Source organism: Neovison vison, chromosome 3, assembly GCF_020171115.1.
Source record: "Neovison vison isolate M4711 chromosome 3, ASM_NN_V1, whole genome shotgun sequence".
In the NCBI taxonomy this organism is placed as follows: domain Eukaryota; kingdom Metazoa; phylum Chordata; class Mammalia; order Carnivora; family Mustelidae; genus Neogale; species Neogale vison.
In genome coordinates, this window is record NC_058093.1 from 179686969 (window position 1) to 179710194 (window position 23226).

The 23226-nt window shown below is 42.4% G+C and overlaps 1 protein-coding gene across 1 annotated transcript in view; it reads right to left on the reverse strand.

The window, feature by feature from the left end:
• LAMA1 (laminin subunit alpha 1) overlaps window positions 1-23226 on the reverse strand; it is a 159389-nt gene that overhangs the window by 13335 nt on the left and 122828 nt on the right. Inside the window, exons 41-53 of the mRNA XM_044243374.1 lie at window positions 22576-22669; window positions 21187-21303; window positions 18885-19067; window positions 18096-18250; window positions 16401-16544; window positions 15246-15379; window positions 14283-14433; window positions 13408-13532; window positions 7811-7961; window positions 7025-7169; window positions 5758-5899; window positions 2492-2606; window positions 2126-2296 (exon numbers count right to left, since the gene is read on the reverse strand). Coding sequence (XP_044099309.1) covers window positions 2126-2296; window positions 2492-2606; window positions 5758-5899; window positions 7025-7169; window positions 7811-7961; window positions 13408-13532; window positions 14283-14433; window positions 15246-15379; window positions 16401-16544; window positions 18096-18250; window positions 18885-19067; window positions 21187-21303; window positions 22576-22669 — 1827 coding nt within the window. The remainder of the gene's footprint in view (window positions 1-2125; window positions 2297-2491; window positions 2607-5757; window positions 5900-7024; window positions 7170-7810; window positions 7962-13407; window positions 13533-14282; window positions 14434-15245; window positions 15380-16400; window positions 16545-18095; window positions 18251-18884; window positions 19068-21186; window positions 21304-22575; window positions 22670-23226) is intronic.

Genomic DNA, 23226 nt, shown 5'->3' on the forward strand with positions numbered 1-23226 from the left:
GGCCTTCTAACCTCTGCTCACATAACTTACATTTGGCATTATGCTCGTATCACTAACCATATCAGAGATTACCATTTCTACATAGCCTTCACACTTTTTTTTTTTAAAAAGATCTTATTTATTTATTTGATAAAAAGCGAGATCACAAGTAGGCAGCAGCAGGCAGAGAGAGAGGGGAAAGCTGGCTCCCCGCTGAGCAGAGAGCCCGATGCGGGGCTCCATCCCAGGACCCTGAGATCATGACCTGAGCCGAGGGCAGAGGCTTAACCCCCTGAGCCACCCAGGGACCCTGAGCCTTCACATTTTTTATTGCTATATTATGTGCCAACAAATAGATACGTTTGAAGTATTGATCAATTTTTTATTGTTAAAAATTTAGTTTCCAATTTTTTCTTACTGTACATAATGCTTTTGCCTGTGAAATTGTTTCTAACATTTCTAAAAGTGGGATTAAAAGGTTTAAGAGCTTGGAACTTATTAAAGCTCTGAGAACTATTTTGCCACATTAAAAATAGCTCCACCAGCAGAACTGGAATACGAGTGTCTCACAATATCTTTGTGAGCCTTGGATGACAGCATACCATTTTGCTGACATAGCAGCAATTTTTGATTAGCCAGTGGTCCTGTAAGGAATGGTGGAGGAAAACAGTCTGCCAGTTCTTTCAAAAGTGAACCACAGAATTATCATGTGACCTAGTAAGTCCACTCCTAGGTACATATACCCAGAAGAACTCAAGGCACTCAAGATACCCAAACAAATGCTGGTATGTGAATGTTCTATAGCAGCATTATTCATAATAGCCAAAAATGTAGATACAGCCCAAATGTCCATCAGTGAATAAATGATGCCATGTACACACAGCAGAATATCAATTCAGCCATAAAAATGAAGTGCTGACACCTGCCACCACATGGATGAACCTCCAAAACACACCAAGCAGAAGACACGGACGATCACACGCTGTATGAGCCCATGTCTGTGAAATCTGGAGAACAGGGGGTTGATTGACCAATACAGAAAGAAGACTGGCAATCACCAGGGATGAGGAGCGACCACTTCATGACACAGCCTTCTATATGGGATGACAAAAATGTTTTGGAACTAGACAGAGGAGATGGCCTCACAACATTGTGAAGCACTCAATGCTACTTAATTGTTCACTTGAAATAGTTACTTTTATGGTTTTATGGTCACTTGAAATGGTTACTTTTACATGAATTTCATCTCAACTAGGAAAAAAAGGAAAAGGTAGAGTCCATACACCATTGTGTCATTGTTAGACCTTCTCTAAGTGGCTCAGGAGGCACGAGGGGTCCACAGACTGGTGTTCCAGTCCTGGTTCTGACCTAAATCAGCTGTGTGACCTTGGACAGGATAATAAGGTTCTCTGAACCCATTTCCTCAACAAAATGTAGGAAACAGCATTCACCCCATGTGTGGCTGTGATAATTACACAGCAGTGTCTGTGAAGTCTCATGCACGATCGAGGACAGCAGGCTGTGAGCTGCAGTTAGATGACCCCTACTTCATCGGACAAGACGTTAGCATTCTGTAAAGCCTCTTCAGATTGCATGATTTATGCAAGTTTGAGCAAAGGAAAGAGTAAATATCTATGCTCTTAAAATGGAATATAAATATGGAAAGCCATCAACTTTTCTCTCCTCCTACCACTGGTTCACTATTTATCACAGGCCACATTTCTTTCTATCCTATTTGTAGATAAGGGAAATTGTGCCTCTTGGAGCAGTATACTAAAAAAACTCTATAAAAATTAAGGATTTACTACTGTCTTAGCCTTAGAGTAAAGAGTAACAACCCTAACATGGAAAAAAAGCCCAGTTTGTGCTATCTGAATGAGTTTGAAAAGAGCTAGAGGTAGACAGCAAGTTATCTTCTCAGTAGCTAGACAAGGAAAATGGACTATGTAACACAGAGCAGTCGCCGATTCCGAGGGGAAAGACATTCAGCGGTGCAACTTCTATTTATTGAAATGCACTCTCATAAGCAACTGGCCACACAGCTACAATAAATGTTCATCACTGACTCATTCTCCACCTAGTGTTTCTCGAAGTCAATTCCTTCCTGAGCTCCTGGCTGAATAGCAATAACGTTTGAGCTACTTACCCCATGGGCCGGTAGATGACCCTGCTTCTCCCCCTCTCTGCCCAGGGCAACCAGGATGATGCCACTGCTATTCTTGGTGGCAAATGTGGCCAACAATTCCGATTCTGGTAACAAAGGCTTGGGTGACAGTTCAACGTAGCCGCCTTTCAAGAAGCTAACACTTCGGATAGGCTGGTCACAAAAGAGAGGAAGGAACACCATTAGGTCCACCAGAATGCTACATGGCCCATGGTGGGGGTTACTGCCAGTCTCCCCTTCATCTCTCTTCCATCCCTCCACTGGCTTAGATTTTGTTACCTTACTACATGGGTAAGTCAGGGGAACCTTTATAGAAACGCATTCCAACATTAATAAAATGCTTCCCACCTCCAATATGCAGCCTTTTCTCACTCCATAGGAATTTCTGAGTAAATCAAAAGTTGATCTGGCTATTTCCAGGTTTTTGATACAGCCCACATAGCTTTTGCTGGTGACACCCCTCCTGTGGGGAAGGGCATGAGAACAACAAAATTTGCATTTTATAACTATTTTTTTAAACAGTTTACTTAAAAACAAGATCTTTTTTTCTTTTTAATTATTATTTTTTTTAAATTTCTTTTCAGTGTAACAGTATTCATTGGTTTTGCACCACACCCAGTGCTCCATGCAATCTGTGCCCTCCCCAATAACCACCACCTGGTTCCCCAACCTCCCACTCCCCACCCCTTCAAAACCCTCAGATTGTTTTTCAGAGTCCATAGTCTCTCATGGTTCACCTCCCCTTCCAATTTCCCCCAACTCCCTTCTCCTCTCCATCTCCCCATGTCCTCCATGTTATTTGTTATGCTCCACAAATAAGTGAAACCATATGATAATTGACTCTCTCTGCTTGATTTATTTCACTCAGCATAATCTCTTCCAGTCCCGTCCATGTTGCTACAAAAGGGGTATTCATCCTTTCTGATGGAGGCATAATACTCCATAGTGCATATGGACCACATCTTCCTTATCCATTCATCCATTGAAGGGCATCTTGGTTCCTTCCAGTTTGGCGACTATGGCCATTGCTGCTATAAACATTGGGGTACAAATGGCCCTTCGTTTCACTACATCTGTATCTTTGGGGTAAATACCCAGGAGTGCAATTGCAGGGTCATAGGGAAGCTCTATTTTTAATTTCTTGAGAAATCTCCACACTGTTCTCCAAAGTGGCTGCACCAACTTGCATTCCCACTAACAGTGTAAGAGGGTTCCCCTTTCTCCACATCTTCTCCAACACATGTTGTCTCCTGTCTTGCTAATTTTGGCCATTCTAACTGGTTTATAACTCCACTTTTGAAAAAAGGAATAAAAATGTGTCTACAAGTAAAGACGATTTGCTTCTATAAGTCATTCTGCAGAAACATCTAGGGTCTTCCTTTAAGAGGGATATTGATGGTGAAAACTTCAAGTCACATGAATGCTCTTCTTAGGACCAAGGAAAGGGGCTGAATTTAATGGACTAAATGGCTGTCTAAATAAAATGTTTACTATTTTAAGAGAAGATATTATAGTCACTGCAATTTAGATATACTCATTAAAACATGGGCCAGTTATGAAATACAGTATACAGTTGTAAGGAAATAGTAGCATGTAGACTGAAACCCAAGTTTCATGTAGGGTAGAACATGGATATAAGCCTCCCATTGAAGCAGGTGTGGACAGAACTACTCCCTAGGATCACATGGTTACAGAAGTCATGGGCCATTGCCCAACTACATAGTCATGAACTTTGTCCTGAAGGAAATAACTACATTTGGTAATGTCTAAGATTATCCAAATCCTGTTTCTTTGACTCCAAATCAGTATGTTATTTTTCTTAACAAGTTGCCACACTACTGGCTGGGGCAAGGTTCTCATGTAACCAAGCTCTCATTTCCAGAACATGGAGATGACTGAGTTATACTCTGAAGCATCAGCTAGTCACAGGAGAACTCTGAAGTCACATGGTTTCCAGTTAGAGTCCCATTTTGTTTTTCTCTCTTCTGTATTGAGCAATGAGCTGTAGACCAGTAGGCAACTACTTGATTTTGCATGAATTTTGACCTTTCTGGAACTCAGCTTCTTCTTTATAAATGAAGAAGCTAAGCCTTGATAGATACCCAAGTTCCTTCTAGCATAAAAGTCTGTGATTTAGGACATCTTCTTAGAAAATGGGACCTTTTCTCCACTGTCTACACAGTGTCCAATTAGGTCCAGTACAGATGAGGGGCAACACAGCTTGTTGCTACAGGAGTATCCACCCCTGCTGTCACTATGTGAGGAAACATCTAGAATCTGGGATTAGGAGACAGGTTTCCAGTACTTCCAGGGGTAAGACCTGGGGCAAGTGACCACTGCCCTGAAGTTTAATTCATTTCCAAGACGGGATAGGGGCATGGTGACTGTGGTGGTAAATGGTGTTTCTTGGAATTTCCAGAAATTTCTGGCAAAGAGAAAGGGTGAGGAGTAGATCTGGGCTGCTTAACTTACAGCATCCAGAGTGGGTGCACGTCCATGTGGCTTATTAGGATTCCCTATAAGAACTTGGCTGAAGATTGGATAGTGCTACTAACTTATCTGAAGACCACTGGGCTGGATGACTCAGTTGGGACATTTGATAATCCCACTCCCTGGAATCCATCTTGCCTTTCCTATAGATTTGTTTGTTTGTTTGTTTGTTTATGATGTGAAACTTAGGGCTTAATTTGTCCAATCCAAAATTATAACACTGAGGACAATGACCCACAGAGAGCTTATGTCAATTATTAAAGTCAAGTCACAAAGCTAAACATGAATTAGTGTTACAAAATTATTTCATTGTCTCCTCTACCATCTTTTCTCTAACTTCCTGATGCTTGGCCTTTCAACTTTCACATACATTATTCTTTCTCATCACACAAAAGGGAAGTCCAGATGAGTCTGCAGAGAGCATTTTTTTTTTTTTTTGGGTCTGGAAAAAGAGTCAACTAAAATCTCAGGAAATCTCAACTAAAATCACAGGAAAACAACCTGTGATGGAAAATGGGGTCTCTAAATATTGTAGAATATTAGTAACAATTGGTAAAGATTTCTAGATGTTCTCAAGGCAACAAATAAAAAAATCATTAATTTTACTGTAGAAGTGTTTCTTTACATCCTAGTAATATGACACATAGTGGTTTGAATCAAGGCAGGTATTGTGGGTTAAAATTTGTCCCCCACAAAAGATGATGAAGTCCTAAAACCCAGGACCTGGGACTGTGACCTGATTTGGAAATAGGGTTGTTACAGATGAGATCACATTAAGATGAGGACATTAGGGTGTCTAATACGACCAGTGTCCTTATAAAAAGGGGAAATCTGGACACAGACACACACAGAGGGAGGACAATGTAATGAGGAACAGAGAACGTTGTCCACAAGGAATGCCTGAAGTTGCCAGAAGCTAGGAGAGAGGCAAGGAACAGAATCTTTCCCACAGCCCTCAGAAGGAAGAAACTTTGCTGACACCCTGATTTTGGACCTGTAGCCTCCAGGGCTGTGAGAGAGCGTACTTCTGTTGTCTGTCCCCTGGCTTGTGGTGCCTTGTTATAGTAGCCCGAGGAAGCTAACACATTTGGCAGTTACAGACATGATTATGACACGTGAAATACCTTACAATTCTTGACCTAGGTAATCCACCCACATAAATTGGATCTTTATCTAGACGATTGAGATCCGAAGACGCTCCTGGAGTTTCGCCTTGCTTGGTTTCTCTATAACTGGTGTCATATGCATCGATAACTGCTAGGATTCCTAAAAAGAAGAACCAGGAAAATGAAAACCATTTTCTAACATTAAGGTAAAAATGGAGTTCATTTATAAATTCTTTCTTTATAAATTCCTTTGCATTCTGCACATTTGACCAGGGAGTGTTCTGGACTATTAAAGGACACGTGAAAATCCTCGGTACAGAAGTCAATGAATCCAGAATACATATTGCTGAAGGACAGCAGTGCGTGTATGTCAGGGAAGAGAATGGATTTGATCTTTGATTCCAATTCACTACTTATTGTTAGGTAATGCTCTTGGAAGCCATAAAAAAAAAAAAAAAGAAGTATAATATTCTCCCCAGCAATACGTGAATCCTGGCATTTAGTATTGCAAAGAAAACAATGGCATTCTATTAGAAGATCATTCAAGAATACCCAAGAAGCTAAAGTAAATAAAAATTGCTGATAAGGAAGATGGGGTCCATATACACTACGGAGTATTATGCCTCCATCAGAAAGGACGAATACCCAACTTTTGTAGCAACATGGACGGGACTGGAAGAGATTATGCTGAGTGAAATAAGTCAAGCAGAGAGAGTCAATTATCATATGGTTTCACTTATTTGTGGAGCATAACAAATAGCATGGAGGACATGGGGAGTTAGAGAGGAGAAGGGAGTTGGAAATTGGAAGGGGAGGTGAACCATGAGAGACTATGGACTCTGAAAAACAATCTGAGGGGTTTGAAGTGGCGGGGGCGGGGTGGGAGGTTGGGGTGCCAGGTGGTGGGTATTATAGAGGGCACAGATTGCATGGAGCACTGGGTGTGGTGAAAATATAATGGAATACTATTATGCTGAAAATAAATAAAAAATAAATTTTAAAAAATTGCTGATTTTGGAAGGATTTCTTTCTTCCTTCCTCCCTTCCTTCAAGTTTCTAGAGACAAGAGAAGAGGGGAAGAGAGAGAGAGAATCCCCAACAGGCTCCATGCCCAGTGGAGAGCCCTATGCAGGGCTCGATCTCACAACCCTGAGACCATGACCTGAGCCAAAATTAAGAGTCAGACATTAAATCTACTGAACTACTCAGGTGTTCCTGATTTTGGAAGGATATCTATTCCTACAAGGGTGGCCTGTACCATCTCATTGCCCTTCTGTGCACTTAACTTGCTTTCGGTTTCTCTGGAAGGCGATTTTGTACCAGGTTCCATTGTTATAGCGTCTGTCTGTAGTAAGGGCAAGAGGCCCTGAGCCCAGGTCTACTGTAACTCTGACTCTGCCATGAACCAGCTCGATGGATAAAAAGTCTTTCTGTGAAGAAGAGAAAGAAGTTACCCAGGGCTACATCGTTCTCACAGATTCCCTTTTCCTTCTTGCAGACAGTTGCAGATAGTAAAACCTTCCAAAGTCAAACTCAGAAATCTGGATCTGGCCCAACCATCAGAAGTCTCTGTTAGGAAACTGAAGTATCTGGGAAGACTTTCTAGAGTACTACACAGGTATAAAGGAGAGAAACACATTGTTGCCAAAATCTACAGTAAGAGAAGTGGAATCTTTGTATCATTTTCATTTAGATTCATAAATGGGCCAGTCGTACAAAAAAAAACTAGAAGATTGAGAGAAATCAAACCCACAATAGAATAAAAACAACATTAAGTTCCCATAGATGGAAATCAATGAAGGCCACAGTGATCAGAATGAGCATTGAACAAGATAGAGGAAAATCAAAATTTAATAACAAATATCATTGATCTCCATAAATGGTAGGATGGCTCTTTTCTACTTGGTGCTCTCCTGTATTTTGCAATGGTTCTTCAGTGAATTTATAACATAAAAATATTTAAAATGAGGAACTAGTATGACAAACATATGTATGTCTTATATTTGTATGTGCTCACAAAGAAGTCATTAAACATAAATATCCTCACAACAATTTGACTGAATATACTTACAGTGCCATTTGAAGTGAGGTAGAGAAGCAGCCCGTTGGGTGAAAAGGTACTAAAAAGCATAATTATCTGAGTCCCCGTCGTCCGGAGCGTTCTCTCCACGACCGAATACCCACTCCCATCAAAATGGAAGGAGGAGTCTTCATTCTGCGGGCTGCAAGACAGAGCAGAGGAAACACAATCTATTCTCAGGAAGGTGGTTAAAAAGAAAGGATATCTTTACTGAGGGCTTCCCCTCACAAACATTGTGGTAGAGCTGTTATTTCCATAATTTGATAAGTCACTGTAAGACCTATCTTAAAATATGTTGCTAGATTATGCAAGACAAAGTCCAGTTGCTTTCTACAGAAAAGTGAGTTAACATAGGCCATGTTCACTGGAAGAAGAAAGAAGAAAGGTCTTCAAAGGATGGATAACTGCTATAAATATTTCTATTTATCAGGTAGATTTTCATTTGTTCTGACTTCCTTTACTGTCACTGTCCTTCCTTAATTCCAAAGCTCTCAGAGTAATTTTTATATTAACATTTTATCATTTATCTGCTGGCTTTTATATTAACATTTTATCATCTGCTGGTTTTAAGCAATGCATTAGTTAAACTGGGATAGTGATGGAAAACAAGTATGAACCAATGTAGCAGAAGGACCACTTTACAAACAAACAAACAAACCATTATTGACAATAGCACCATCTCAAAAATATGTCAGGTGCAACAAAGTTATTTAAAATAGACCTTGGTACTTCTCAGGTCTGTGTGTTTTCTGGTCATCCCCATACCTCAAAAGGCTGACTTTATTCACTCTTCAAATACAAAGTAAGTTTATCTGGAACATATCACAATACATTTAAAAAATACATTTCTGGGCTTCAGAACCTGGATGTGGGGGTTTTTTTTTGGGGGGGGGGGATATGAATTTGCACTTTCCCCAGCTGAAGGTGGAATACCCAAACTCAGAGCCACATCTCTACGCAGGACACGTGACCAAACGGTGACACTGTTTCCATTAACAAAAGAAAAATATCAGTGCTTTATGAAACCTGAGGCTTCGGGCTGACAGCTTCCTGTGGTCCTGCTTTTTTGAAAGATCTCTGTCCCTTGAACCTTTCTTAGAAGTATAACTTAAAGGAAATGTACTCTGCATGAAGAAGGTATGGTTTAATTCTCTATTATTTCATTCTGAAACCTGTGACTTCCTGCAGGTATGTTCCATTGCTCTGTTTCTTGGCTGGTCACAGTTTCATGTGGCTAACGACACAGACTCTGGAACCAGACTGCTGGGGTTCAAATCCCTGTCTCCCTCTTTACTAGCTGTGTGAACTCAGAAGAGTTACCTAACGTCTCTGTGTGTCATTACCTTCATCTGTAAAATAAGGACAATAGATGCTCTCAGGAAGGGCCATATATGATTTAATACATGTAAAGTTCTTTAAACAGTGCTTGGCACTTAAATGTTCACTCCAGTTAGCTCTGATTATTTTGCTATGTTCAAAGGACCCCAAAGGGATGTCATTTTGCCTATTAAAAGCAGAGCCTCAAAGATTAAGAACTTTGTCCAAGGGCACACCCAAGAAAATGGTGAAGCCATTTTTCAAACAAAAGTCCAGAAATCTCTCTAGTCCTGCTCTGCACGCCTTCTCCCTCTCCAGAGCTAATGAGTTCCCTGTTCTTGAGAAGGGGAGCTCTCTGTTTCTGGTTTCTCTCCATCAGCGGGGCCTGGCCACATGAGTTAGCCACAATGAGGGATGCACTCAAATGAAACCATGTTTGTGCATTTCCTGAGAAAGTTCTTGCTCCCCCTCCCCGGCCAATGACACTTTTCTGGGGCTTGTCCCCTTGTGTCTGAGGCTTCTGTTCTGTAACCACGAGACCCACAAGTATCACCAGTCAGCCCAGGGGCTGTTCCCAGGGGGGCCACAGGAAGGCAGCTCTGGGGCCCTGCACAGGCAAGGGACTCTGGGACAAATGAAAGCCGGGTGGTTGCCAAAACAACCTTACCTCCTCAGCTCTCAGCCCAACGAGCCTTTAAGAATCACTAGTCCTCTGATGCAAGCTCCCATGATAGGGGGTCACACCTGCTGTACTACCCATCAGCACTCAGGACAGCTGTATGACAGTGAGTGTCAGGGACACCTGGGCCCCGGGCCTCTGATGCCACTTCACCTGTGCCTCCACTTGCCATAGCAGCAGAGAACTTTCTCTGTGCTTCCACAGGTGTCTTTCCTAGAGACCAGGAGACGTTGGAGAAGATCAACTCCAATGACTAATACTGACATTGCCAGCAGCTAGCAGGGGCCTGGAACACGGGAGACTGGCCTGTCCCAAAGGTCCCAATACAGCCTGTCACAACATCCACTCATCACTAATACAAGAAAAAAGACTTGTTAATTAAATAAAAAGGTTTTTCCATATTTAGATGAAAACTGTTAGAATCAGTGGCTTACTGTATAATGTCCTTTAAGAATTTAAGAGATCATAATTTTAAACATGTGCCAAAAACATATAAAAGAGGCAAATATATTCAAAGAGGAATAAAAAAGCAAAAAAAAAAAAAAATCAATTCGTTTCCTCGGTAATAGAAGTCAAAGGTAAATGCTCGTTCTGAGAAAATTAATTTTTAAATCTAAAGGACATCAGAGGACCACACTAATGATTTAATAATGGCAGATTACTTAAACAAGAAGGTCAAAAGCACATGAATTCTAATCACCGGTCTGCTAACATTGATTCATTTCCTAGAATTAGTTGGTTAACTCTAAGCCAAAGTCTTTGTCTAATAAGTAGGGGAGGTTGCCTAAAATGAAGACAGCTCAATTTAAAAAGATGGACCGGGACACCTGGGTGGTTCAGTTGGTTAAGCGACTGTCTTCAACTCAGGTCAAGATCCCAGCGTCCTGGGATCGAGTCCCGCATCGGGCTCCTTGCTCGGCGGGGAGCCTGCTTCTCCCTCTGCCTCTGCCTGCCTCTCTGTCTGCCTGTGCTCATCTCTCTGACAAATAAATAAATAAAATCTTTAAAAAAATTTTTAAATAAACAAACAAATAAATAAAAAGACGGACAGAAAGCGCCCCCTTGTGTCTGTCTCTGCACCTGCCCCTGCATGTTCTATGGAATGTAGGCAACTCTGAAACGCTTTTTAAACAGTTGGGGATCAAGTGAGTTTGGGACTGCTGCGACTCCAGCCGCTCCCGAGGACATGATTAGTGTGTGTAAGCATATCAGAGGCTCCGATGGCCTCACCATAAGACAGTGTACTTAACTGTTTCACTCAGTGTTTCCCAACAATTTATAGTCGGGACACACCTTATATCCCCACTTAGAAAAAAGTATTTATTAATATCCTATTAAACTAGTATTCTTTTAAAAAACATACTTTAGGCATGCTAGTCAATATAAGGATAGCCTGCTGATTTGCTTTGTACCCAGAAAACCTCTGTTTGAGCTAATGAGTCAATCTGATCCTGAAATTCATGTGGGTGGTCAGCCTTCTACCAAAAAAGCCAGTTCCAGGAATAGGGTGGAGGCCAGTGGGGGCGGGCGGCGGGGGGTGGGCAGTGGGAGCACCTGCTAATCCCTCTTCTCGGTCTGTAGCAACCTTCATCTTTCCCTGGGGGTCCAGGGTGGGTGGACATGTGGTGGGAGGGTTTTCTTTAGAGAAGAAACCAATGGCCACATAGAAAATGGACTTCCTCATTCCAGCAAATGAGGAGAAGAGCTAGTAGTCATTAAATTCCCTCACTACTGCAGTTCAAGGCCAGTGGTATTATTATTATTATTATTGTGTTACGTTAGTCACCATAAAGTACATCATTAGTTTCTGATGTCGTGTTCCATGGTTCATTGTTTGCATATAACACCCAGTGCTCCATGCAATCTATGCCCTCCTTAATGAGTATTAAGGCCAGGGGTTTAAAAACAACCCTGAAAATGATGGGTGAACTTAGGAATACTGCAACAGCTAAAGTAGGGGGCATTTTCTGTATTAGAAATTTTTTTAAATTTATTTATTTATTTTCAGAAAAACAGTATTCCTTTATTTTTCACCACACCCAGTGCTCCATGCAATCCATGCCCTCTATAATACCCACCACCTGGTACCCCAACCTCCCACCCCCCCCCCGCCACTTCAAACCCCTCAGATTGTTTTTCAGTATTAGAAATTTTTGACCCCTCTTAAGACTTTCCTTTCTAAAAGTAAGATTAATGATCAGGGGTCAATCTGTGACCCAGAGCCCAAGGGTCGGAACCGTTCTCAAGTTAGAATCACTAAATTGCTCGGGAAACTTCCCTATCAGAAAAACAGCATGAGGAAAAAATGATGGGGAGTTCTCGGCTCCCAGAGTTCTAGAGCTGGTGTCATTACCTCATGAGGCAGTATCATTTTTTTATCTTATTTGCCAATTACAAAACCTTGGGTTTTACACGCTTATTGTCAAGAAAATAATCCTGAGGCATCTACCTAAAAAGCAATGGACTGTGACTGCAGGAAGGTCAGAGTGGGACACTGGGGCCGGGGGTCTCGAGTTTATGGAGGATTTTCATGTACATCATGGTTAAGGGTTCATCATCAGTACTGGGAGGTAGGACAACAAGATTTTCATTTTCCTATTCTGGAAGAAGAAACCAAGTCTCCATGAGGTGAGGTGACTTATTACAAAGTCACTGAGAGAGATTTGGTAGGAGAGGGAGCCTGAAAAACTCGAACTCCAAAGCTAATATTTTTTTCAGTCATAAGGCTCCAAAAACCAAACTTCTGGTCATGACTTTGAAAGCAAGTGAAGTCAAGGGAAGGAAACAAATAAAAGGCGCAAACCACAAAATCCCAAGCTATGAGCCCTAAGAGAAAACAGCTCTGACAGTAACAAAATGAAAACTCGCCCACGAGTTTCTAAATGTAATGGGAATTGCTTCCAACTGATCTTGTCACGGCTCCTTGTTAATTACAGATATCTATCTGGACAGAGCAGCCCATTAGATGACAGAATTATATCAGATGTTACATTTCTCTAATGGCAGAAGCAATCTATTGTCTTAATTATGAAAGCTTGAGGAAACGAGATTTGTATACTTCTGGGGTTGCAGTTATCTTTTTAGAAACGAAAACGGGGGCTGCTGAGCTCGGTGAGATTGTTATTAAATGCCTGCTCCAATAGCAATATCTGCCAAACGATGTCAGGGAGTTGTTCTCCATTGCCAAAGGCATTTAATTTCTAGAATTCCAGAATTTAAGAATGAGAAAGTATGTAGCTATAAAACTTGGTGGCAGAAACAAAATTCTCATCCTTGGAAGTATTTTCAAACTGAAGATGTACAGTGATTTATCAAAGATTTATCATGGCTCTCTGGGACAGAAGGTGCTTTGAGAAGATATCTGGTGCTTCTCAAGGATATGATCCATGATGAAAGCATATGAGACACAGTGAAAACTACTTCTTAAGGGTTAAAAATGACGCCCAGGCTTCCATTAGTAAATGACCTATGCCCTATCCTTTGGGGTAAGGCAACTGACGTGACAGACTCTGGGCCACCGTGATGGGCATGGGAATTCCCTAAGCAGCTACGGGACATGAATGACTATATATTAAATTGCGGGGCCCGTTACCTTCCAAAGCAGCCATGGCACTTGCCCTCCCGTTCAATATAGTTCCACAGGCCGATGGACTGTCCGTTCAGGAAGGCCTCTCCCATGCAGCCTTTAAAATGAGTAACCTTCACAGTGGGAGACTTCTAATATAAACAAACAAAACACAACCCACATGAATGAGGAAAGGAATACGTTCTCTATGTGCACAGAACTCCTTGCTGGGAACTCAAATCTAATATCCAAATTTTGAGAAAACAACATCCAGAAAAATGGCCCCATTGTGATCACTGGTTTCCTCCCAATTATTAAGTGTAATTGTAGAATGAGCGATAACCAGACAGGATCGCAAAGATCACCTCGGTTACCAGGGGCCCTGGAGAGAAACCCCTTTTACATGTCGGTGAGGAAACAGAGGCTCAGAGCACATTGGTCAGTAGTGAGGGCCCGGCTGGAACTGACCCCCTTACTCTCAGAACACAGAACCAAATCCAAGTGACTCAACTTCATCCAGTAAAGGGAGAGTGGGTATAATAAAATATATACCACTGGCTCTGGTGTTAAACACTAATTAGCATTATTCTACCACTAGGGTTAGAAGAGCGATAAAAGAAATTACAGAAATGAATACAGAATGCTGAATTCCCTGTTTCAGTCCTGGAAAAGAAACTCAAATCGCAAAATGGACCATTGGCTTCCTTTCCATTTACTCTCTTTATTCGGCAGGACCCTCTGCTTTATAAAACCAGCCCAACTCTGAAAATGTGCTGTCGTTATGCAAAATCACAGAAACGAGAAATGTTCATCTGCCTTGGATCTGTTCAATAGTTTAAGCATACTAGTTTTAGGGAAAAGCAGCCCATCAGTCCTGTTCAGATGAATGTCTGGAATGTTACCTTGATCTGTCCTCCAAGCCCTCCAACAAACATGAGCGTTGAGTTGTTTATATCGAGAACATTGGCGGTTCCAGGGGATTTACTTGTTTTTGTTGGTGGCTTCTGAGCTGCGCTCATTTCTTTTACACTCAATGAACCGATGTTTCCAAATCTATGGGTCACAAAGAATTACAGAAAGAACAGTTTCAGAATCCCACATCTGTCCGCGTTAGGTACACATCTGTTTCTAGGCAGTCTCCAGGGTCTTCTCGCCACATTCCCTGCAGTGGGTCCCCCCACTGGTCTCCGTCTTCCAGTCCTGTCCACCCCATCCCCAGTTTACTCGCAAAAACTTGTGGAGAAGGTCTTCTAAATCATAAATGGCATTGTGTTACCTCCTTGCTTAAACCAGTTACAGATGACCAGTTAATTATTTGAAATAGGCTACTGCCTTCAGTATTACTCCTTTTCCACAAATAACAAAGCAAAAGTCAAGAATTCCCAGCAACAACAAACCATAAGATTACAGAAAAATAAAAAGATACACCTTAAGAGAGACTTTGCAAGAAAGAATTTTGCTTTGTGTCTGAATTTTAAGAAACCACACTTCCCACTTGGATCCCTGCCTTCTTTCCTCTTCTATGTACACACCACACCCCCCATGTGGGATTTCGACCATGTTGCCTCTCACTCCTCTCTGCTGGGGAGAACTCAGTTTACTGGTCGGCCAGCTTGGACCTAACATTCTAAAGGTAACGTATAACATTTTTCTTCTTTTGATGTTGATTTTGGTAACAAAGTTTATTTCTTCTATAATAAGGGGGGGGAAGCCCTTATTTCTATAGTTAATCTAAACCAACTATCCTTTAATTATAATCTAACTTCCCCCAAATTTCTAAGACTATATGATGTGACAAACATGTTACAAACTTATAAGATACAGTTTCAAAAAAAGAGACAATTGGAGAGAACTTTCTCTACTACCTGGTTACATAGATACTGTGCCATTCGTCGTCGTCAATTGGGAAGTCTGGAAATTCCAACCGCGTGGACCCGGAGCCCAGATCCCAGAGAAAGGCCACCTTCCCCCGCCGCATCTCTACTGCCAAGAAATCAGACTGGGGTGCGAGCATGAGCTGGGATGAGTTTACATGCCGACTGTTTGCATGACTACCAAAACATGTTAAAGAATGAGCTCCTAGAGCATTTCCTCTATTCTTAAAAACAACAAAAAAACCCTCAAAAACCCGCCTTTTGTCTTTAAATGTTCCCCTCTCTGGAGCTGAAGCATGACTCAGCGTCTTGGAGGTGGTTACGTCATTGTTGGATAATAGTGCCCCTCCCAACCTTGCCCTGCATGGCCCTGCACAGTCCCTTCCAGAAAGTTCCTCAGAAACACTCACTGGGGATCACCAGTAACTTACAGGGAACAGGAGGAAAGGCACTGGACTGGTCTGCCCAGTCTGAGAAGGCAGTGGGTGAACATGAAATACGTAGTAAGACAGGAGTCATGATACCCCGCAAGGTGGACTTGCATCTGTTCTGCACCTCCACTCCCACGAAGATGTTTCAGAACTTGTGCTCGTTAATATTTTCTGCTCTCAGACCCACAAGGGTTCTGACCCATTCCCACTGGCAGCCAAAGGTATCAAGTCGGTCTTCCACAGGGGACTTGCCCCTCTGGGAACGACCGAAATCTCGTTGGGTGGAGGAGCCTGGGTGAAGCTGGACGGTTCTAATATGCCCCTTAGGATGCACACCCCCACCCCTGATGACAACCTCCGAGATCCAGTTTCCACCCCCAAGGTTGCGCTCTGTGGCTGAAGAGCTGCAGAAGCCATTAAGAAATGCCACCCTGCAGCTAGGGAAGATACTCTCCTCAACATCGCGGGGCCCTCCTCACAGGCATGCAGCTTGGGACTCTGTGTGTTTTTAATCTAATGCCACTAGGTTAGCAAAAGTTTAGTTCCCTTAGAAGGATTCAAGATTTCGCCAAGGCTCTGTTTTTTTGTTTTTGTTTTGTTTTGTTTTGTTTTTTCTTTCATCAACTCCCCCCTGCCCCCACCACCACACCAATTCTCTGCAGTGGGTCCCCCCACTTCAGAGAATTCATTGGGGCTTTCTACGGTCCATACTCACACTGGTGCTGCTCCCCAGGTAGAAGAGAAGGTTATCGGGTTCACTTGTCTTAACATTGAGCGTTAAGGTGTTATAGTTGGTAGAAGAAATCGGAGGCTGGTAGGCCCGGATGCAATCTCGGTCCGCAGACACGGCGACTTTGATCTGTGAAAGGGAAGAGGAAGTGTCCTAATCACTCAGTGACAAACACTGGCCACAGGCCAGGAGATCAAACGTGCTGTTCCAGAACCAATTTTCACTGGTCCGCAAGTTTCCTCTCCTGAGGATGCATAAGGCTTTGTGTTTCATAATGTGAGAGATCAGGTGGTAAGGAAAATTATTTTGTTTGGTGAATAACTTAAATATGGAAAAGTCAGTCTTGAAGTTTTAAGACTATTTTACATAGGAAATGGGCTTGCTCATGTGAGACTTAATTCCTTGAGACAAGGAGCTTATCCAGATCACCCTGGAATCTTTACCCCGAACCAGGGAGGACGTTTGATGATCATCTGTCAAATACGTGAAGGGATAATCTATTTATATATCCAGCAAATATTTATAGAGCAACCCCTGCACTTACTACACGTTTCTCTAAGTATCTGCATAGATTTCCTATATTAGCTTTAAAGATTATACGTTTGTACTAATCAGAGCATTCAGAAGCGTCCGTCGGGCTTACGTTTCATTGGTGACTTTCACGGAAACAAACAGAAACCAGAGCTCATGTCAACCTACGGCCATTTTCCAATATTGAGGTCACTCAAGGGAGGGGGGAGTGGAAGACTCCAGAACGGCTTTTTCTTAGCTAGCAGGGTTCAGGCAGATGAACGTGAGACCAGAGGTCACATCCGTCCTCTATAAATCCCCAGTAGCATGTTAACGGCTTAGTCTCTTGAAGAAATTTCCCTGAAATGCCTCCCTTTTAGAGCACGGCCAAGGGCTGGAGCTACGGATGGCCGTAACGCACTTTCTTTCCAGTTCTCAAGTGTTCGATGCACTCAGTGCCCTGGATTTGGGAGCACCTGTGTGTGGAGGCTGTGCGGCCAGACTCCTGGGCGATGAGGCTCGGGGGCGGCCACGCTCTGAGGAACACTTGCATTGCCACGTTCGTGAAATGATGGCCACAGAGCCAGACTCGACCAAGGCAGCTTAGAGGTAGACACTTAGACCAGCAGCTGAGAACAGTTATGGACTGACGAATTGAGGCTACAGTTATAAATCTCCACAAAGACGTGAGATCTCTTCACTATCATTTGGAACCAGGTTGAATGAAGCAAAAAACAAAGAAAATGAGACTACTTAAGTCCACTTAAATATACTATCCAGGGCAGGAGAGATGGTATTTTTGAGACCAAGCATAAGCACCATAAATGAAAGTCATAAGTTGCCATATATATATGTGTGTGTGTGTGTGTGTGTGTGTGATATACATATATCACATATATATACAGATATATATTTATATACCTAAATATATAGATATATATTTATATACCTAAATATATATATATATATATGTATTGTGTGTAAATATACCTAACACAAAGTCTTAAATGTACTGTAGACAAGGCTGGGAGAAATGTGAGTGGTAAGAGCAGAATCAGTAGAAGTCAGTGTGACAGTCCCCTCTACAGGAGTCCCCTGAGACCTGAGGTTACCAAGAGCCCCCGCTGCAGGAGGCCCGAGCTCCTGAGAGCCCCAGGAACCCACACTCACAGAAGCTGCTTGCTTCCGGGCCTGGCTGATGAGCAGTTTGATTTCTGATAGGTTTCTGCTCAGGTTCTCTTCTAATATCTTCAAAGGCTTCAGCCGATCATATAAAAGGCTGGCTTGTGTCTCGGCGTCCTTCACTCTCCTTGCAGCCTGCAGAGCTACCCAGTAGCAGTGGCGAGAAAGACAGCGGCAGGGAGGAAACGAGAGAGGTGAATCTATTATTCCCAAGGCACTGAATAAAATAGAACATCCTAATGATCAGATCCTTGAAATTTTGGTAAATACAGTTGACCCTCAGTTGACTGAGGGGTGGGGTGGGGGGCTCTCAACCCCATGCAGTGGCAAAGCTGCGTGTAACTTCTGACGCCCCCAACACTTCTCTAGGAATAGCCTACTGTGGCTGGAAGCCTCACCAACCATGTAAACGGTCAATTAACACGGTTTGTAGGTTACATGCATCATACACTGTATTCTCACAATGAGGTAAGCTAGAGTAAAGAAAATATTAAGAAACTACATTTTCTGTATTCATTGAAAAAAAATCTGTACAGTGAAAAAAATTTTCAACAGCAGTTGAAACCTATGTTGTTCAAGGGTCAACTGTACATGAAAAATGCGCCAGCAGCAGGCCCTCCCCAAGGCTGTTTTCTCGCCTTATAAATGCAAATCTAGACATCAGTGCATTTTTATTCCTTAGGAATGCTGTCTGTCACAAAGACCCCATGGTACACCGGGCCAGTTGAAAATCTCACAACATGGGCTTCCCCGCTGGGAAGGGAAACCAGGACGTACTGGTCATTGAGGAGTCCTGTAGAAGTCTGTTGGTTTCTCGTAAGGTGGCGTCAACCCTGGACAGGTCAGTGGATGTGTTCAGCAGCTTCTGGCTCAATCCCACGACGTCCTTTAAGGTGCTTGCTGTGCTCTGATTTGCAGATGCGGCCAGCTCTTTGACTTTGGTTCCCTTGCCTCGGATACCTGACAAATTTAAATGTAAGCATGCACTCCTCTGATCACATACGGGGAAAACCATAAACCACCGTAAATGTGACTTTTCATGGAAACATGTACAGTATTTCTTACAGGCTGCTGAAAGGAAAATAGGGCTTCTCATTCATTAATGGCAGTACTAAGACTGAATGCCCTATGCCTTACCACACACTCTTAGGGACAAATGAAATAGTTTTGGTAACAATGTTCTCTATTGACCTTTCAATACACAGTGAGATCACCTACCAATTGTGTTCTCAGCATCGCAGATGTTAATAAGCTAAACTTCTTTATTTGGTCTCCCTTCTCCTAGTCATGAATTACCTTCTTGAAATCAGTCCATGTGTAGATAAGAATTTTGGGGAATTTAAATTTGTAGGTAAGACGGGCATGTCCTAGGCTGGAGGGAATGGCATTTACCCACAACGTCAGCTGGCTACTAACGGAACAGCAGAATAAAGACTAAACAGTCACAATGGATAAAGTGGAATTCAGTTGTTTTAGAAAATCTGGGTGATGATTTTTTTCTTAAAGATTTTATTTATTTATTTGAGAGAGAGACAGTGAGAGAGAGCATGAGCAAGGAGAAGGTCAGAGGGAGAAGCAGACTCCGCGTGGAGCTGGGAGCCCGATGCGGGACTCGATCCCAGGACTCCGGGATCATGACCTGAGGCGAAGGCAATCGTCCAACCAACTGAGCCACCCAGGCGTCCCGGGTGATGATTTTTTTAAAGGCACCAGTATTCACGTTTAAAGTACCCAGTCCCAACAGGACAAAAACCAACACTGGGGCGCCTGGGTGGCTCAGTGGGTTAAGCCTCTGCCTTCAGCTTAGGTCATGATCTCAGGGTCCTGGGATCGAGCCCCGTGTCGGGCTCTCTGCTCGGCGGGGAGCCTGCTTCCTCCTTTCTCTGCCTGCCTCTCTGCCTACTTCTGATCTCTCTCTCGCTCTCTCTGTGTCAAATAAATAAATTTAGAAAAAAAAAAAAAAACCAACACTAAAAGGAGCTTGATAAATAGTCTACAGCTTCCTCTTTACTCTTGCAGCAATTTTTCTGCAAGTTTGAAATTACTTCCAGATAAAAGGTTTTTTTAAAAAGGGAGATTGGCAGGACGGGCAGGGGTAAAGAGAATATTAAGCAGGCTCCGTGATTAGAACAGAACCTGATACGGGGCTCGATCTCACAACCCTGAGATCATGACCTGAGCTGAAATCAAGAGTCGGATGCTTAACCAACTGAGCCACCAAGGTGCCCCTGAAAAGGTACTTTTAAGTATTTAACCAACAGACATCATGTGTCCTAAAAGAAAGAAAGAGAGAGGGATGGAGGGAGGAAGAAAGAAAGAAAGGAAAAAGGAAAGAAAAGAAAATGAAATGAAACAAAACTTCATTAGAATGTGTACCCATGATTTAAGGTTAGAAGTCAGTGCAAAGGTGCCCCAAGCCCAGACCCCCTGACAGTAGTTTCCATGTTTACCGCTGAAACCACAGAGAGAACTCTGGAGTTGTTAGGATGTCTTATAAGGCTTATTATGAAAAGAAGGGAAGATTGAGGGACTGCATTGCAGCTGGACTCATTTGTATTATACTTTTAAACAGTTTTCCTATTTCAGACGGTAATGAATAGTACATTTCCAACCCATCAATATTAAAGTGATTTCTGAGCTTATTTTAGAATGCTTTATTGCCTCATGAAGGAAGATCACCAAGCAAGAGTTAATTGCCCCCATTTATAATGCATCTAGCATTATCCCTTAAAGTGGGAACATTCAGCTTCTTGCTGACTTCTTCAAATGACCCTTTCATTGAAGGGATGTGTCGAGTCATTTTAAGAGAAAGCAATTCATCGGGGGCAGTGATCAAGTCTCCCAAGGTTTTTTGCTTTTCAGAGTATGATTTTAGCATTGCAATGCAGGTGTTCTGGAGCTATTTAAAAAATAGTTATTTGCAGTTCCAAACCATACTCCTTTGCTAGTAAAAGCTCTTATCTTGGTCTCAATTTGGAGCAAGGCTGTTAATCAGATTGGCAGTAGGACTTCCTTCTGCTGTGTAATGGCTTTACAAGGAGCTAACATTAATTAAATCAAGATTCCCCTTTCCACTTACCTTCAGGAATTGCTCTGAGTGTTAAGAGTGATTCATTGGTCCTCCTAGTAATTGTATCAGCATTCTCTTGAACTCTGTTTACTGTATTTTTCAATTCACTCAGTTCCAACGCAATACCTATTTAAAGGGGGGAAAAGTGTTTTCTTAGGATAGCCTACTCAAAAGTTGCTTAGGCAATGGTTACCTTCATTACTTTGACCTGTCTACAGAATCAACAGCTTTCTACAGACACCCCCCTCCAAAATTGAAATTTTTCCAGCAAGACTCAGCACCACTCATTATAGAAAGTACGAGTGTTTTGGACTTCCTTGATCATTTTTTCTATTTTGCTTGTTACCCTTCTGTCAAGTATTTCTTCTCGAATTGCATGTCCAATTTAATTAGAGCTCAGGCGAAAACTTATGTTTAAATCCCTCAGTCTTAATCATTCACTAACTTCCTGTTCACAACTTAATCTTGTCCACCTTTCTTCTCTGGGTTATAAAACCTCCAAGGTTGTCCTGCCCAGGTATCTTTGCCTGGTATCCCCATGCTTCCCCGGCTGGGGCCCCTCCTTTCCCCCAACCCTCTCACCACAGGACAGGTGTTCAACTCAGCCTCCTTCAAGTCTGATCAAAGCTGTTGGAGCAAAGCTTTTACTTTGAATATTTCTGTATAACACACAATCACATCTCAATGCTGGACACATGGTTAGAAAATGAATTATGGATAAAATACCTGATGAACACAGTGGTTCTGCCTAAGGTGTTAATTGCCAGAAAGTTCACTGGTTGTTGGCCTCCGATATATCTTTTTGCCATGTAAGCTGAAGCCCAGCCCGTGAATACGGATGCTAGAGTTTGTGTTTCATCTGCTTTACCATCAAGTGTGAGGGACTTTCCATTCCATGAGATGACGACATAAAATTTAAATGTGTCAATCACAGAAAAATAAAACCTATGCCCACACCTGGGCCCTTGGCTCAGACAGTTATGGGAGGATCCCTTACTGGGCATGGAAGTGTTCTTAGAGGGGTGTGAGCTTTGTTTTAGTTCACTGTCTACTCCTATAAGGACTTGATATTTTTTGTTAGAATATATTACAGTAAAGGTGTATGTTTTTCTCACACCACGGATTCCTGCTGCCATTTTGTGTTGTGTTCACTGGACAGCCCATACATGTGTGAAATCACTGTTTACTGAACCCTTCAGGAAGATCTCACTGCATTGGCATTTATAAAATATAAAATTTAAATTTAAATTATGTGATATATCTATGACAGGAACTTGGAATGTCACTGTGACAAGAAGAGTTCATGTTCAAATTCCTCCAGGAAAGGAGAACATTCCAGTGGTATGGTCAGAGGCTTACTCACTCTGCATATCAATACAGTCTGAGCTAGAAACTTACCTTGATGCTTTCTGCTCAGGCTTTTGCCTTCTTTTAGAAATCTGGAGCTGAGCTGGAGAGCCACTTCTGCCTTAGAAACAAGGGATTCTGGGAACTGGAAAACAGGACACCTTAAACATGGTAATGGTGTGGGGAGGGGGGCCAGTGTCCAGTGTGGGGGAAAGGGTAGGGGCAGGTGGACTCCCACTGAAGACGGGGAGAGCAACTCTTTCAGAATAGCCTCTAGTCTAGTTCCAAACATGGGAGTCCATAAGGTAATGGGTAGGGACAATTTAAATTGTCCTAATTCATGGCTGAGGAGAAAGAACACAAATCATTTTTAAATATATAAAGACAAAACCTAGACATTAAGTGAAGATTTCACCAGAGAGAAGATGTCTCAAGTAGATATCAAGAAGTATTATCCTTTTGTTATAAGAAATTGTAAGATTTTTCTCATTTCCAGATCACCATTCGCTAGTCTTCGTAAAGAAGTATTTACAACCTTAAGGGGTGTTGGGGTGGCTGAGTCGGTTCAGAAGCTGACTTCAGCTCAGGTCATGATCCCAGGTCAAGCCCTGCATCGGGGCTCTCCCCTCTCCCTCTGCCCCTCACCCAGCTCATGCTAATAAATAAGTCTTAAAAAAAAAAATATGACCCTAAGAGATTAAA